This window comes from Vombatus ursinus, unplaced genomic scaffold (genome assembly GCF_900497805.2).
Source record: "Vombatus ursinus unplaced genomic scaffold, bare-nosed wombat genome assembly UNPS02014171.1, whole genome shotgun sequence".
NCBI classification, from domain to species: Eukaryota; Metazoa; Chordata; class Mammalia; order Diprotodontia; family Vombatidae; genus Vombatus; species Vombatus ursinus.
The window spans coordinates 1346136-1363589 of NW_020953949.1; the positions used below are offsets into that span (position 1 = coordinate 1346136).

General features: G+C 37.8%; 1 protein-coding gene across 2 annotated transcripts in view; it reads right to left on the bottom strand.

Annotated features, from left to right (window-relative positions):
* CUNH7orf26 (chromosome unknown C7orf26 homolog) overlaps nucleotides 1-17454 on the bottom strand; it is a 24612-nt gene continuing 7158 nt past the window's right edge. For both annotated transcript variants that reach the window (XM_027859773.1, XM_027859772.1), the window contains exons 5-7: nucleotides 15163-15690; nucleotides 9997-10036; nucleotides 1-1005 (exon numbers count right to left, since the gene is read on the bottom strand). In XM_027859773.1, the coding sequence (XP_027715574.1) occupies nucleotides 789-1005; nucleotides 9997-10036; nucleotides 15163-15690 (785 nt within the window). In that variant the 3' untranslated portion in view covers nucleotides 1-788. The remainder of the gene's footprint in view (nucleotides 1006-9996; nucleotides 10037-15162; nucleotides 15691-17454) is intronic.

Here is a 17454-nt window from a genome sequence, read left to right on the forward strand (position 1 = left end):
TTTCTTTTTTAAAAAAAATTTATTTGAACAGATAAAAGGAAATTTCAGAGACCTAGAGAAAACAAAAGGATGTGCCTTTCCTAGACTGTAGGGGCAATCTTTATCTTTACAGGTTTCCTTTAACAGTGGAAAGTGCCATGTGTGCCTTGCAATCACAACACATCAATCTCTGGATTCTATATAGTTGCAAAAATAGACACTGTTATCTTGCAGGGCCTCATTACAAACGTTTACAAGGAAAGGAGAGCAGCTGGAGAAATGAATTTTCAAATCCTGCATCTTAGACTAGATTTCTTTTCTGGGCTTCTCATTTCTGAGAAGGCTCAATAAAGAAAAAAACCAATCACTTTTCATTATAGACTCAGACAGCTGTGTGTCACTGAAATTACACACTGACAAGTGAATACAATGATGCTGTTCATGAACAACAGGCTCATATGACTTGTAAACTAAAAAGAAAAGAAACAAAAACTGATAAATCACTCTGCAGAGGGGCCGTAATTTTTTCCTTCATCCTTTCAGTCTGGATTTTAAAGAATGTGTCCAAGTTTAGGGCTAATATGGTGAACCATCTGTTTCTTCCTAGTGCCCATTCTACTGCTACCTTGGAAGAATACCAAATCTTACTGATCTGTATAGTTCTGTTGGAGATGAGGAGAATTTTTTTTTCTAAAAGGTCTTTTTTTAAAATAGACTGAAGCAGTAATCCTCTTCTCTGTAAGGCTTTCTCTCAAATCCACCAAGGTAAAGGAAAATGGATTTGTGCTTCATCTGAAGTTACGGGTGACTTAACGGATAGGCCTGTATGGAAAAGTCATGCCTGGTATAAATGTCTGTACAGGATGGGCTGGGAGTGCAGGGTGGGCTGGGTGTGCAGGGATGGCGGGGTGCGCAGCATGTGCAGGATAACCCAGTGGAGGAGTATGAATATGAGGATAAAATCCTGGTGGCAGTGCAGTATGGGTTGATTGCTGCACTGGGCCTGAGATCACGAGCTGAAGCAGGCTGAAAAAGAAAACAGAAATATTAATTTGCTAATTCCGTACTATTTAAGAAGATGGAGAAGAGATAGGGTGTGGTAGATAACATGTATTCTTTAAAATCAAAGGGATATAGATGGTTAGTTGAGAAACTTTCACACTTCACAAAGTTTTAGATGTTGGAAACACAGTAAGTCAACCAGGAATACGGGAGAGTCAGAGAATGCAGCTTCATAATTACCCTAACTCTTATACTCACCTCACATTAAGTCTACCGTGAATGACACTTGTGGGAGTCCATAAGACTTTTTCCACTTTTCTAATCTTTCCTGTTGACATTCTATACATCTCTTAGGGCCGACCTAAAGGCCCCTTTATCTGTGAAAGACCTCCCAACTATAAATCTCTCCTTTAAATTATTTCATAGCACTAATGTACTTATTTGAACGACATTTACCTGAGTACATGTGTTCTTATCCCTGGGAGATTATAACTTCTTTGAGGACAGAGGTCATGTATCTATATATTTGCAGTTCACCCAATGCATGGTGGATGCTTATTAAATGCTCCATAGATGAAGAATGAATGATATAGCTCTGGTGTGTCCTACATCTCTATGGTGACTCAAACACTACCGCAGGTGAAGAATGAATAATATAGCTCTGGTGTGTCCTACACCTCTATGGTGACTCAAACACTAAACTGTTCTCATGTTCTCTGAGAATAACTAATGGTAAAATCATTCAATTATAGGTTCAGTAACACTTTAGCTACCTGGCAGATTTGAAGTGGTCAAGAAAAGATCATTTTCTGGATAACTGAAGGTTAGACTTTTAGGTTGGTTTCATGAGTTATGCAGTGCTTTTTTTTTATTAATTTATTTTGATTTATCAACAATCACTTCCATAAGCTTTTGAGTTTTAAATTTTTCTCCCCCTCCCTCCCCAAGATGGCATATATACATATACATTCCTATTAAACATATTCTCACATTAGTCATGTTGTAAGGAAGAATTAGAACCAACAGAAGGAACCACAAGAAAGAGGAAACAAAACAGAAGGAAAAAAAAAGATATGCAGTGCTTTTTGATGTCACAAGCTTCTCCCTGAAAAAAAAAAATCCCCATTCTCCTGGGACTAGCTCTAAGCTCTAGAATACCAGTCTCTGAAGAATTTAAACTGAAGGTCAACCAAAGCACAATAAAGATGTTCATAATGGGTACAAGCAGGCTGCAACACATTGCCAAAGAAGTATATAGGAGAAGTGGTATGAAGAATATCATAAGGAAAAAGAATGATTTTAAAAAAAAAAAGATGAACTGGTCAGGTAATGAGTGCAGAGGAACTGATGGACTCCCCAGCATGATTTGTTAATATGATATGCAAGGTCAAGGGCTGAAGAAGATGGAGTGAAGGGCTTGCCTTAAAGTTGGACAAGCCCCCTGTGAAGGATTTACAGAAGAAATGGACAAGACTTGAAAAGGATGGGCAACGATCTGTATCACTGGAGTGAGTACTCTAGGCAGGTACGAACTGGTTAGTATTTATACTCTTGGAAGAAGTACTAACATCTCCAAGACCACAAAACCGCTAAATTATCAAAGTAATCTTTTAAATGCACTTTGGTTTATTTCAACCCATTTTTAACGCAAATGTTTCTAAAATGTATTATACATTTCCCGTAAATAGCCTATTAACCATTTATAGATGACTTAATGTAATCAGAATGTACAATTATCATGCTATGCAAAAGTTGTAAAGGAATACTGGACTATTCTGTACTGACCCAATACCACGTCCTAGAAGGTGTTTTCTTGATTAAAGCAACTTTTCTATAAGGCTATTTATGTATTTGTTATTAGAGATTGCATAAAGAATATAAAATTGCATGGCTTCATGGGTAGTAGTAATGTGGCTGCCTTTGTCAAAAACTAATTAGTGATATGAAATTTCAAGCAGCTTTCTCCTAAGGAGTTTTCATCAACCTCAATTATATAATAGCCTGAAAATTCTTCAGCAGTGCCAATAACTTTTAATCTTTAGCCCCCTTGTAAGCTTCAACTCTAGTATTTGGCAAATTCTTTACCATTATATGCATTAGATATTCCTGAAAAAATGATACCAGTCTACAATTTTCTCTAAGTCCTTAATTATAACAGAATTCCAGTTACAAAGAACATTCAATTTCATTATAACACTGAAAATTAGAAAGTTAAAGTACTATATAGTACCTACACTATGGATCAATTTTTTCATGAAATCCCTTCTGATGTGTTCTTTTCTGATTTAACATACTAATCCATATACTGAATCAATGAGATAAGAGAGGCAAGAAGATAGTCACTATTACCTGATGCTACCTGATGTTTCCTAGGATTATTATACTCTATAATTGTCTAGCAAGATCTTTTACTGTCTTCTGGCAAGCTTATAGCTCTGGACATAGTTCCTAAGTTGTGCATAAACAAGGCAGGTTAGACCATAAAGTGCCCCCATGCAAAGCTTCTGTGCTAGCATACAGCTTGTCCCTATTTTTAAGTCACAATGGAGCTAGCTCATTAGTGAAGGTGTAGTCCCTAGCTTCACTACTTTAAGAACAAGGGAGCAAAAGGAGACCACTACCTGATGAGTAAAAATGACAACATCCTTAGCCATTAGGAAGGAAAGAGTAGACCTGTGCACACCTGTAAACTAGGCAAGTCTTTTGGTGCCTTTCCAAGTCTCCTTCCTGGTTTCTTCCCTGTCTTTTGAGGATCATACCTTCATGCTTTATTTTTGACTATTCAAAGCCTCCCACAAAAGTGACTCATTCACGCCTCTTTCCTTGAATATCCCCATGTTCCAAAACTCTATTTGTTAGAAAAGCAATTTGACTAAGCCTAAGGAAATCCTCAGAATTCACTTTAATTATGATCTAGTTCTCTCTTTCCAAACATGAAGAGAATCACAGGATTTTAGAGCTTGTTAGGAACATCTAGTCCAACTCCCTCGCTTTAAGATGAAGACACAGGCCCCAAAAGGCCAGATGATCTGCCAGGCTACCCACAGAATCAGTTTTATGATGATGTTTTGTTACATACACAAAGTTTTGATACTTTTATGCTAGGGACATCAAAATTCAACTGTTTAGACATGTCCAGCTGATAGGTTTCTTTGTCTAGAATTCTCACCCTCTTCTCAAGCATTTGAACAGGACCGACTCCAAAAGCTGGGGTTGCTCCATCCTGTAAGAACAGATCTGGTGGGGGGTCAGGGATGGGGAACAGCAGACAACTGCTAGCTATCAGGTGCCAGAAGCTGATCCTTTGCCTTCTTCCTTCTCAAGTCAACACTTCCCCAAAGAAATATTTAGTTTGGGTGCATGCAAGTAAAAATAAATGAGCAATATGTCTAATTAGCACATAACCATTCAAAACATTAAATGTGCCTCAGCTTGATTTTATAAGGTTAATTTGATTTCAATGTTAATCCTAATTCTTTGTTAAGTGCTTGTGCAATTTATTCTGAAGGAAGATGGAAAAGAAGTGCTTATTGTACCCAGACTCTTCCTCTGAGCTTCGCTGGGAGAGAAATGGGAGTCTGAGGAATGGGAAAACGTTCAGAGATTTTCTAAAGACAATGGGCTCAGTCTTTGTGATCATTTCCTTATCTAACATTAATTTCAAGGGTAAAAATAAGAGGAAATAAGATAAAAATATTTTCATTTATGTCTACAATGTGGAACAGAGTAAGAGACATTAGCTAAAATCAGGAGTCCTGGCCTCTAGAACCAACTCCCACCATCTGTGAAACTTAGCCTCAGCTTCTTTGTCTGTTGAGGTATTTAGATGAATCTATGGTGTGGGCAGTCCCTTCATCAGCACAGACTGCAAACTCTTTCCCACTTTCCCCAATACCTTCCCATCTTCTGTGAGTCTCCTCCAAATCTTTCCAAAAATGCCAGAGAATACAATTAACATGCTGAAGGCCTTCAGGCTCTTTTAGTATCTTTGGGATACCAAGGCAGCACTGGAATTGTTCATGTATTATCTCTTATGACATAAATGGGCAATTCCTTTTCTCAGAGTCCTCAGTCTCCTCAACGCCTTTTAGGCTACTTCTCATATGCATGACAATCACTAACAATATGCTTCAGCCTCCTCACAGTTTAATTTGACCCTTTAAGTTGCCCATGAATCTAATTCTTCTGAGATCTTCTACAATTATAAAGCACCCAGGGGAAAATACTGGTTTTAAAAAGATGCTTTTCAAGGGAAGACATACAAATTGATGTAAAGTGAGGTAAGCAGGAAAACAATGTACACAATGATTACAACAACGCAAAGGAAGGAACAATGAAATTAGTCATGATAACCAAGCATGGCCCAGAGAAAAGGTGAAGAAATGCACTTCTCTTTACGACAGAGGCAAGGGCCCATGGGTATGGAAGATTGCAGGCTGGTTGTGCTCAATTTGTTTTCTCTTTCTTTTTTAATCTTTGTTACAAGGGACGACTCATTTTACTGGGGAGAGAAACCTGAGGCCATTAAATGTGAGCTCCTTCTTCTGTTCTCTTCAGCTCAAAACCTCTTGACATCATCTCCCATTCTTTCCACCTCTCCCCCAGCCTCTGACAAAGAGGGAGCCTTTCTCCTTGCCAAGGCCAGCCCCTTCTGTGGATGTATTCGATCCCATCCCTCCCATCTTCTACAAAAGTTAAATCTGGCTTCAGACACTTAATAGCTGTGTGATCCTGGGCAAGTCACTTAACCTCTGTTTACCTCAGTTTTCTCAACTGTGAAACAGAGATAATAGCACTTACTTCCCAAGGTTATTTTGAGGATCAAAAAATGAGATAACAGTTGTAAAATACTTTGTACAGTGTCTGTAATATAGAAGGTGCTTAACAAATGCTTGTTTCCTTCCTCCCTTCCTTAAAGCCCTACACAATTTGGCCCCAATCTATCTTTCCAGTCTTAGTAGATATTATTTCCTCTTCTATAATTTGTGATCCAGCCAAACTAGCTTTCCCTCTGTTCCTCATGCAACGATCCCATCTGCCATCCCTCTGCTTTTGCAACGGCATTACCTCATCCCTCGAATCCACTGCCTCCTTACCCCAGAGTTGCCCTCTTAATTAAAGATGCAGCTGAGACACCATTTTCTTCATGATGCCTTTCTGATCTCTCCAACTGCTGGTGCCTTCCCTCCCAAACTATCTTATGTTTAACCATTTTGTATATAGTTATATTTATTAACTATGTTTACTCTGCATTCTTGTATGTAATTATCTCGCCCAAAAGAACGTTAAGCTCATCGCAAACAGGGACTGTTTCATTCTTTGTATCTGTATCCCCAGTGCCTGGCACATTGTAGGAACTTGAGAAATACTTAATTTTTGGGGGAGGAAATATTCGGAAATGAACATAATATAAAAAAAGGTACCAATAAAAATTATGGGCTTTTGTGTAATTGAACAATTTAAGATTACTAGAAACCCTACACAATTTCCTATACACAATCCGCCTCTACCTCTTCTTACCTAACTTGAGTTCCAGTTCAGTCTCCACCCTTAGCTCAAGAATCCTCTTTCTCTGTGTGTGTGTGGGTGTGTGTATTGTTCACATCAGACAAAGACAAATGTTCATATTATTTACCAAAGGTCATAACCTTCATATGACCAGAGCACCTAAATTATGTTTTCTCTGAATGTTTCTTGGTGAAAAGATCAGAGGGCACCCATTTTTCTAAGGATAGGGGAAGAAGGGGGAGAGGAAAAGGGAGGATTTGCCAGACAGGAGTGCTCTCTGATCTCAAAACACTTTAAGAAAACGTGATCTAGGTGCTCTAGCCAGAATGAAAACCACAAATCTTTTAAACATTTATCCTGAGCTTTGATGTCTAATATGAACAACCTACCGTCACAAAATTTTTCTTTTCTTGCACTTCTAAAATCACAGAGTTCAATTTTCTCTTTCAGCAATAGACTTTCTTATGCTTCTCCATGGTATCTTTTCCTATGTAAATTTTGTCATCTGTCTCATAGTGTAGCAAATTCCATCTACTGAGCTGTCATCTACTGTGTCAACACCACAATTCAGGCTATGGAAAGTGTGCCTGAGCTTGTAAGCAGGGTCTCTACCGGAGAAAGTCTTAGACTGGTACTATCCCCCCCTGCTCCTCCCTCCTCAGCCTCTCTGATCCTCTCCTTGTGGTTACAGTTCTGGCACTATCCAACCCTCCTCCACCTTTCTTCTTTCCCCTCAGCTTCCCTACTGTTTGAAGGATACAAGCCCCTAAGGGCTTGGCTTTCATAACCTTCAATTAATGAGCCTTCTCCTTTCTTCTGGTCGGTGACCTGACTAATCACATCACATCTTTGTTGTACTTTATGACTTCGGCTCTTAGGTGAGCCAACTCTCCCGGGCTTCTCTGTTGATACCCAGGTTATCAGGGATGCCAGGTAACTGACGAGGTGCCGAATAAGCAAGGTTTCAGTGAACTATTAAAAATTCCAGCACCACACCATAGGCTTAGAACATAAAAAAATTTCTAATAATGTAAAATATAACCACCCAACAGTACTTGCTAAAAATGAAGGGGCTGAATTGGATCTCCAAGGCCTCTTCCTGCTCTAAACCCTTTAATCTTACAGCTCTCTTTTTGTCACAGTTATGTATTATGTTATATTGCCATTTAGTCATGTCCTTCCCATACAACTAAACTGTAAGCACTCTGAAGGACTTTCTCAGAGAGACCTTCAAAACCTAGATGGTGCTGATAGGGACAAAGTAGATGGCTGCTGAAGCCCCTTCCAAATACTTGCTGAACTGAACTGAATGGTAAGCATGTTAAAGGCTAGATGCATCTTGCACATTCAGATAATTTTAAGGGCCCTTTCCCACTATATTTCCATTGCCTTCATTTATAACTAGACAAGAAATGCAATCAAATAACAAATATTCAAAGAAATCAAGTTATGAAGAGAAAATTGAGCTATGCCTGTAGCCTTTTGGCTCAGCAGCTCCAAATACTGAAAATACAAATCCTAATATTAGAAATTAGAAGGATGTCCTCTATAAGACATGGTCCCTAAATTCAAGAAGCTTAACATCTAATTGGGAAGACAAATAATTATTCTATAACTATTTCATGTTAGTATACATCTAGATGGTCCCTAATAGAAATTTTTCAAAAATATTCTTTGCATGCAAAATATGGATACCAGCATACTTCATCCTCCTCCTCCTCTAGTTGATGGCAAGAATTTACAACCTATATTCCTGAACAGATAAGTGGTCAAAGGCTACTAAAAAAACAGTTTTCAGAAGAAGAAATGCAAATGATCAACAACTGTATGACAAAAATTCTCCAACTGAGTAATACTGTAATTACAAATTAAAAACAACGTTGAGGTTTTTACTCATGCCAATCAAATTGGCAAAGATGATTAAAAAACATAAACAGTCAATGTTGGAGGTGCTGTGGGAAGACATTAATATGCTATTGGCAGAGCTGTGAATTGGTGTCATCATTCTGAAAAACAACTTAAAACTATGCTACAAAAGTAATTAAGTTTTCATAACCTGTGACCATATGATCTCACTAGTGGGTAAATTCCCCAAGGAAGTCAATGTCAGAAAGAAAGGTATCATACATAACAAAATATTCATAGCAGCAGCCCACAGTGGCCCAAAAAAAAAGGGAGGGGGGGAGTAGGTATCCTCTGATTGAGAATGCCTGATCAAATTGTGGCATACGCATGTAATGGGATATGTACTGTTCCATAAGAAATGATGAATGTGATAATGTGAAAAACTCAGAGAAAAATGAGAAAGCATAAATAAATGATGATGAATGATCAAAATATAACCAAGATATGTAATATATAACAAAGAACAGACATAGTAACTATAATAACGTAGGTGAAGGCAAAGTAACTCAGATGAACTGCAATGAGAAACCTTGGCTCTAGAGAAGAGATGACATAATATTCCTTCTGCCTCTAGGTAGACAGGTGAGGCAACCACAGCTGTGGAATGCAGCATATCCTATTCAACTTTGTCAAGACAATTTTACTTAATTACAATTAATTTTTAGTTACAAGATAGAGGACAGAATATTGGGAAATGATTATGATGTTAAAAAGCACAAAAAGAATAATGGAATAAAGTAAAAATTATGGCCTATAATTAAATGATCTGAAAATATCGGACAAAAGTTGTGCACACAGAGGAAAAGCAACAGTGCTACTTCAATGTGAAAAGAAAATGTTGTGATCAGACAAGTAACAATGTAATTGGACCATGTAGGACTTAGCACAGAATCTAAAAAATGAATTTTTCAGCACCATCACCTAACCTTACTGACACAGAAACAATCTATTTGATCTGTAAAGTCTTGAGAGAGGGAACAGGTGATTTTTTCCCCCTACGTTCTAATTTAATCTTGTTAAAATAACCTATATAACTATGTAGTTCCAAGTTCTCTAACTTCATAATTGTCAAAGGATCATTTGACTATAACTTGACCTACAGACAAATACATTGGGTAGCATTACCATTTGGTCTTTGGCAACTAGAGTGTGCATTAAGGCAATTTTTTGGCCTTGACAGATTATCAGCTGGAGCAGAAAAAGTAAAATGACCAGGATTTACAAATATGTTCCCTCCAGCAACTATAGCTCCCACTGTAAATTAATAAGCTATATTTTGTGCCAATCATCAATCTCACAGTAGTTCATCTTAAATGACTCTGCCAGGACCTAATCTACCCTTTTAGCACTGGCAACCAAATTTTCAATTCAGCAGATCTGAGTGACCAAAAGCTGAATAGTGAACTGTGAGGTACCATGTTTGTTGACTGAATAGGTTAGTAAGAATCATATTCTCAAAAATGCTTGAGAATATGAAAAGGCTAATTAGAATTCGACATGAGAAGGGATCTGATTTAAAATCAAACACCATATCCATAACAAAGGCCAAGTCCCAATTCAGACAAAGAACATGCTGCTTAAAATGTTAAAATGGAAACTTACTTGTTATGGGGCAGCCTGGAACACAAGGTTCTCAAGTCATCTAAAAATAAGAAGAGAAATAATTAGGGAAAAGACACCAGACAAAAAATAGGTTTGCATATGTTTTCTATGATGTTTTGGTCAATAGACTTTCTAAAAAACACTAGCCAATGGAATCAGCATATTATCAACAGTAATTACAGTGCCAGACAGAATCTATCTATTGTATTGGTTGCAGAGGAAGAAAGCTTTCTTTCCTTTCAGTAGAATTATAAAATCACAGAATGAAGGGCATTTTATTTTGGTTAATAAATTTGGTTAATGTCTTTTGAAACTAATACAAATAACTTAGCTTTACTAATATGGGCTCTAGAGTTTAGCTTGCTGGCCAGATTTACAGGCATGAATCTTGATAGCGCAAAGGGATCGTTTTCACAAATATGGTCTTGGCAAATCTACACAGAAAATAAAGATTATCCTCTTCTTATACACACGGAGTCAATCCTTTCACATAGTAATGTAGAAGTCAATAGTTCCAAGTATACATACACAGAAGAATCCTGGGCATAGAAGAGAACGTCAAAGGTGCTTTCTCAAGCTACCACATACACTCTCAGAGCCTTAAATGTGGACAGCAATATGTGTTGCTAGACCTGTACAGTGAGGAGTACTGCTAGAGAATCCATAGGGATTCTCTTTGTTTATCTGACTGTAAGCTCAGGAGTCCTAGAGATGTAAAACAGAGCAAGAAGCGATGAGGTTTTTTCAAAAATGCTTGTTGAGAGTATGAAAAGCTAGCCTTTTGAAAGCAGAGCGGAAAATCAGGCCATTTATTTATAACGTACATTCTTCATTTATAAAACTTCATATGCAATAAAATTTTTCAAGAAAATTTAAAACCATATAGTAGTATAATAATAAAAACAAAAATCTAGAAGCCAAATAGTATTTCTCATATTATGGCTCTATCAGACAAACCAAAAAAAATAAAAGGTTGAGTTCTCTCCCTAAAAGTTAATAGTCTGAAACTCTATTAAGACTATGGCAGACAAGAGATCCACTGTTATGGGTTGGCCAACTTGCCTTTGACTTTTCAAAGTACAACCTTGGGAGCTTTTGGCAAGAACTAATCAGTTCATCTTAATTAATAGGAAAGTATAAGGGGAAAGATTAAAACTGTAATGTAACCTAAATCCTAAACATAAACTTCACAGGGTACAGAAGACTAAAAGCTAAGCCTTGAATCACACTCAAATCACACTCAGAAGAAATCAGAATAGGACTTTATGCGATATTCACAGTAACTATGTAAGCTAGGGTAACTTTACACTAAAGGTTACAAAGATATGGATAACTATACATTAGAAAACATTACCCATTTTTTGAAAAAAGTAACTTAGTTCAGCAGGATTTTATGTAGTCATAAAACCACATTATGGACATTAGACATTAGCAAAGACGTTATATGCTCAAAAGAGTAAAAGTATTACAACAGCCTCCTTGCCTCAAGTTTCTTCCCTCTCCAATCAATTCTCCAGATACCTGCCGAAGTGATTTTTTTGACCATGCTGCTCCTCTACTCAATAAACTAATAAATGTTTGCTGACTGACTGACTGAATAAATTCCAGTGGCTCCCTATTACCTGTAGGGTCAAATACAAACCAGTGCGGTGCTGAAAAGTCCCTCACAACCAGCTCCAAGTCACCTTTCCAGTCTCATTATATATAGATCACTCCTCTCCACACAATTGTTTATTAACTGATCTCCTTACTCTTTCATCACATAGAAAACACCATCTTTGAGTGTTTATACAGTCACCCATGCCTAGAGGACATTTCCTTTTCATTTTTGCCTCTTAAAATACCCTATTCCCTTCAAAACTCAATTCAAGTACCAGTTTCAACATAAAGTCTTTTCTGACCCCCCAAATGCTGCCCCCTTGTTTTTATCTTGTATATATTTATACATGGATCCCTAGTGTCTGGCACATAGTAATATAAAGAATAAATGCTTGTTGATTAAGCCCTATGTAAACCAGCGCCTACATATTAGGCAAGGCATGAATTTGCATTGTCAATATGTGACAAAAAGGCAAAGTAGAATGGAGCATCATCTGATGATACTGCAGCCCCAAACTACCTAAAAATCATGTAGATGCTAAGCAGAAGTGATAAGAAATAACCTTCTTGAAGGTTAGACCAAAGCATTCCTCATTTTCCCTTAATAAGATTAAAGTTGCTTGATAGATTTAAGCATGATGTTTTGAATGTGATAAAATCTCTTAATATACATGTACAGCATTTAAAAATATTGATTTAATTACTGAATTTATTTTACATGTAAGGATTTAAGTCGGCAAAGGACATAGTTTTCAAAAGGTTTGCCCACTATAAATAACCACATCAAAGCATGCTCCAACTCAGTAATAGTAAAATGAATGCAAATTAAAACAAGTGTTTCAATTAAGACCATGCAAATTGGCCAAGATAAAAAGACATAGGAATATAATCAATGCTGGAGGAGCTGTGTAAAGACAGGCACACTGATGCACTGTTAATGAAACTGAGACGTTATCCTAACCTTTCCAGATTTCAGTTTGGAATAATGCTAGAAAAGTGACTACCTTTTGGCCTAGCAGTTCCACTACCAATCAAGCATTTATTAAGTACCTGGCACTGAATATTCAAATACAAAAATGAAATAGTTCGAACCCTCATGAAGGGCATAGTCTATTGAAGGGACATAACACATACACATATAAGTTGATCTAAGAATATATAAAGTAATTTCAAGGGGAAAGTAATAATAGCCAAGGGGATCAGGAAAAGTCTCACGTAGAAGGTGGCACCTGAGCTAAACTGTGAGGGAATTTAGAGAATCTAGAATCTAAGAGGTGGAGATGAAGAGAGAGTTCATTCTGGGCAAAGGGGACAGCTTGTAAAAAGGCATGGAGACAAGTATAAATGGTAGGGATACGTCCCAAGAAAGCCAAAGACAGAAAGGTCTATCCAGCATATACCAAAAACAATAAAAGCATCACTCTTTGAAGTAGCAAAGAATAGGAAACAAAGCAGGTAGCCATCAACTAGAGAACAGTCAAAAAAATAACCCTTCACTGTTCTCTTTTTTCAAGCTGCTCTTTGCCCAAAATCTAATTAATGTTAACGTTAGGAATGTAGGAAGGTTAATGTACAGCTCAGAGTGAAACTCAAGTAGTTTCCATTCCATGTTCAGGGCTCTAAAAAAACAAGGGATTCCTGCTCTCTCCCCAGTGATCTTTACAACTGCAGTGCCTATCCTCAGTTTACAAAGTGCTATCCTCACAACAACACTGGGAGGTAGGGAGTGCAAAGATTATACCTCATTTGACAAATAAAAACACCAATACCCAAATGTCCAAGTCTTTAGTCCACAATCCCACGGCAAGTAACTGGCGGAACCAGGCCCTGACCTCTGTCTCTTGTCTTCTAATTCGAATCCAGTACTTCTTCTGTACTATCCCAGACTGCCTCTTATCTAAACCTTCCATTATAAAAGGCCATTAAAGACAACACTGGCAACTGGTGAGACAGTATTACCAAAAAATGTGGTGATTTTACCCCAATGCATGAAGGTGTCGTGAAGGGTCAGGCCTCTGAGAATGAGAAATCCAAAACTTTATGACTGGCTTCTAGTCAGCCACGGATAGAGAGTATAAGTTCAAAAGCTTGTTGTTTGAACAAGTTCTTCCCCATGTTGAACATACTCTAAGTTATGCTTCTCAAAAAGAAACGTTTTAAAGTAATGCAACACGTGAGTGAAAAATGTTTATTTGCATTCATTTTCTTAGTTGACAAAAATTCTCCTAACATTTTGATGTAATTTAAATTTTAATGGCTACTTAACATTTTCCAGAAATACACCCAAATCTTAGATCCTTCTTTTCATAAATACAAACCAAAACACTTGGATTACAGGAATTTTTTCCTCTCTCATATCAAATAACTTTTTTCCCCATTAGAAGGCTTGCCCATTAAGGGACTCAAGAGACAATACTTTAGGAATATACTTTGTATCAAGGTCTGCTTGGGTATTTGTCAGGCCATGTCCTTTGTGTCAAAACTAAATCTGTCATTTCTTTTAAAAGGGAGGGAAGAAGAGCTATTAAATGCTGGCTCTACAGGGCCGTTCTTGGCCTCGTTTGTCTGTGGGGAGGCCTAAGAAGCTGGTGAAAAGGAGGGAGCCAAAAACTGCGTGCCACCAGTACAACCTGCATTGTGGTCTCACTGAGTGAGACAACAGCCTCTAAGCACACAGAAAGACAGAATGGAGGCAGAACTACCCACACAAGAATTTCCCCTCTGACATTCCAGATGAGTGGTCGTCCGGTCCTTAGGTGAAGGGCATCCCTCTCCCTCTGGTGACAGGCTGCTGTAGTTTGGGAAGCTTCACCTATTCACAAGTCTTTAGCTCAAGCCTAAATTTATCTCTTTGGAGACAAGCAAAGCAAGCTTATTCGAGTTTACATTCCTCTAATTATTCTAAGTGCCTGACGCTGAGTCTCAAACATTTTTGTCCACTTAATCATAACTTCTACCACAGGGGTTAACTACCTTGTGAAAGCTGGGTCATGTGGAGATGGAATGTGGACTTCTGAGTTAGGAAGACCCAAGTTCAAATTCTGCCTCAGGTGCTCATTTATATATGTGACCTGGGTAACCTCTCTAAGTCTCAGTTTCCTCATCTGTAAGATGGGGATGATAATGGCACCAACCTGAAAGGGCTGTGGTAAGGAACAAATGAGATAACAGATGTAAAGTACTTTGCAAACCTTCAAGCACAATATCAGTGCCAGCTATTATTAATACAAGTGGTGTGGTGTGGTGCGTCGAGGTTCCAAACCCTTTCCTTTCAGTGACGGGATCTCCCAGCTGATGACTCTCCTGAGGACGTACTCCAAGAGTATTAGTCACTCACGCGTGTGACTTATGTCAAGAAGATGGCAAGGAGTAGAATGGTAACAACCATTTTAATCCTTGCCATCTCTGGCATGTGTACCTAGATTTTTAAACCCAATATCATAATTTCCTCCTTTCAATTAGAAAAATTTTACCTCAATGAAGGACATGTCTCAAGCTCAACCATCTGCTGCCATAATAAGTAACACAGCTCCTGACCCAAACACCTGACCGGCTGAAATCACCTACCTCTGGTGCACAGCAAGGCTCCAGATGCCATGGCCACCTGCAGGGCCTGAGCCAGGCGGTCAAGAGATAGCTCAATTTCTTTGGAGGCATTGAGTGGATTTAGTTCATCAGATAATCTATTAATCTCTTCAACCAGAGGAACCATGTGGTCAAACAGGACCAGCCCCAGCCGTCCATATAAATTCTTCTCTGTTAAATGCACCTGAAGCATCATTAGAACCTGCAGAACACTTAGATGCAGTTTTGAGTATAAAAGGTGAAAGTCCCTGTCAATTCCTGCTACAGATTCCTTGGCAATTTTATTGTTCATATGGCCATTTGGTAACGTGGTCTTCTTTTTTCTTTTGTAAGCAAGAGGTGCCTTCACACACCAGCGAATCAGTCCTGTGAGTGGGGTTAACTCTAAAAATCCAATTGGGAGGTTGGCTGCAATTGGGGTGTTTAAAAAGGTAATAAGAATCAAACGGGGATCCTCAAAGATCCAATTGACGATTACCTCAAGCAAGTCCAAAGGTGGAATTAGATCATCTGAAAAGAAAAAAGGCCCATTAAGACATAAGAGGTGACATGGGAGTAGGAGGTTAAATCCAACCTTGATTATGGCTCAGAGCAAACTTGATTTAAGAGCTAGCTTTATTACAACTCCCTACCTAACTCCTAAGGCAGTCCTAATGGATTTCCGAAGCACAATGCCCCACACAGATTCAAGAAAGAAGGCATAAGCACAATTACGCTTTCATTTCTGAGCGTCTCTGTGTGTCTATATCTAAGCATATTGAAACATCTGTGGTACCCAGGGTGCTCAGTGTCAAAATAAAAGGCCACATGCCACAAACCCTAGAGGCTAAACAAGAAGCATACCACCAAGGCTTGATCCCTAAGATCTATTCTGACCAGACTCATGACCACTGCAGATCCTCCACACTTGCCTGAATCATTCATGTAGCACTGTAATGTCTAAAAGTGTTTGTACCAGAGGGCAGATAATTCTTAGAATCTGATGCTACTCTGAACCCTGAACCACTGGAAATTAAGAGACCACAGAGTACCATTAGAAGATGCTCAATTGTCCAAGTTATTGAGTATGTATACCTACAGGTATCTGCACGCCTGTATGGTTAACAGCAGAAAAGTATTTGTGGATTTGTACACCGACACAGCTATAGGTATATAAATCTGTAAAACTATAGGTCTGTTGACATTAAACATTTTTATTCTGTATGTGTTTGTCAAAAAACTCTGGTCAATTTCCTTCTAAAAGGCAGCCCAGTATTTCTATTAAAAGTGTCTTTAATTGTTTGACAGCAAAATCCAAAGAAACAGTAATCACTGATTGGAAAGCAACCTTTAAGATAAATTGCATACTACACAGTAAAAATGAAAGGGTGGCACAAGACTGACAAAATAACTTAAGAAAAAATGATGTACTGTGTTTACTGCTTATGATACACAACACACCCCAATTTTAAGGTAAAAATGAAGATTATTTCGCACCTCAAAGTTTCTTCCTTATGAGTTGTAACTGTGGCAGTGGTAGTTCTAAGTCTCCAAAGATTTAATAAGGATAAAGCAGTAATTATGAACTGTGTGTTCAATTAAAACTGCTTGCTAAAAGTAAATGAAAAAACCAACTGTTGACACCTATTAACTAATCAAGTGGAAAGCTGGGGAAGGGAGGGTTTAGTTATTATGTCTAACTTGTTTCAGATGCAAAGTAGTTGTGATAAAGGCAGATTATACAAAGATAGCATTTACTTGTTTATTCAATCAATTATTTTTATAAAAACTTATTAGAGAAAATTAAAGTGGTAAATAAAACAGCAAAAGAAAGAGCTGGATGAAACAAAAATATGTCTAAAACGAAATCAGGTGATAGGATAAAGCTACTATATCTAGCTAATATTCATTCCTACACAATAAAAAGTCACATTTTTGTAGTTTCAGTGAATTACTTTTAAGATTAGGATTGACTAAGATGCTATTTGTTAGTCACTGTGATCTCTGTAGTCACAAGTAATTTAAACATGAGGACAGACATATGGTACCTTCCCTATGGAAAGTTTATTTTTCCAAGCTTCATTCAAATGCTATACAAATGGATTTTTAAGGACCTCCACTACATCTTATTAAGAAATTCTCATCTCTAAGGAAAGAAGACACCAAAGAGAAAACCATATTCTCAACACAGGGACAGCCATGCTTCTTCCCTTTTCCTAAGGCCAGTCAGGTTTAAAAAGAATTTATAATACAATTTATATAATTTAAAATACAATGAATACCTTTTCAAGTCAT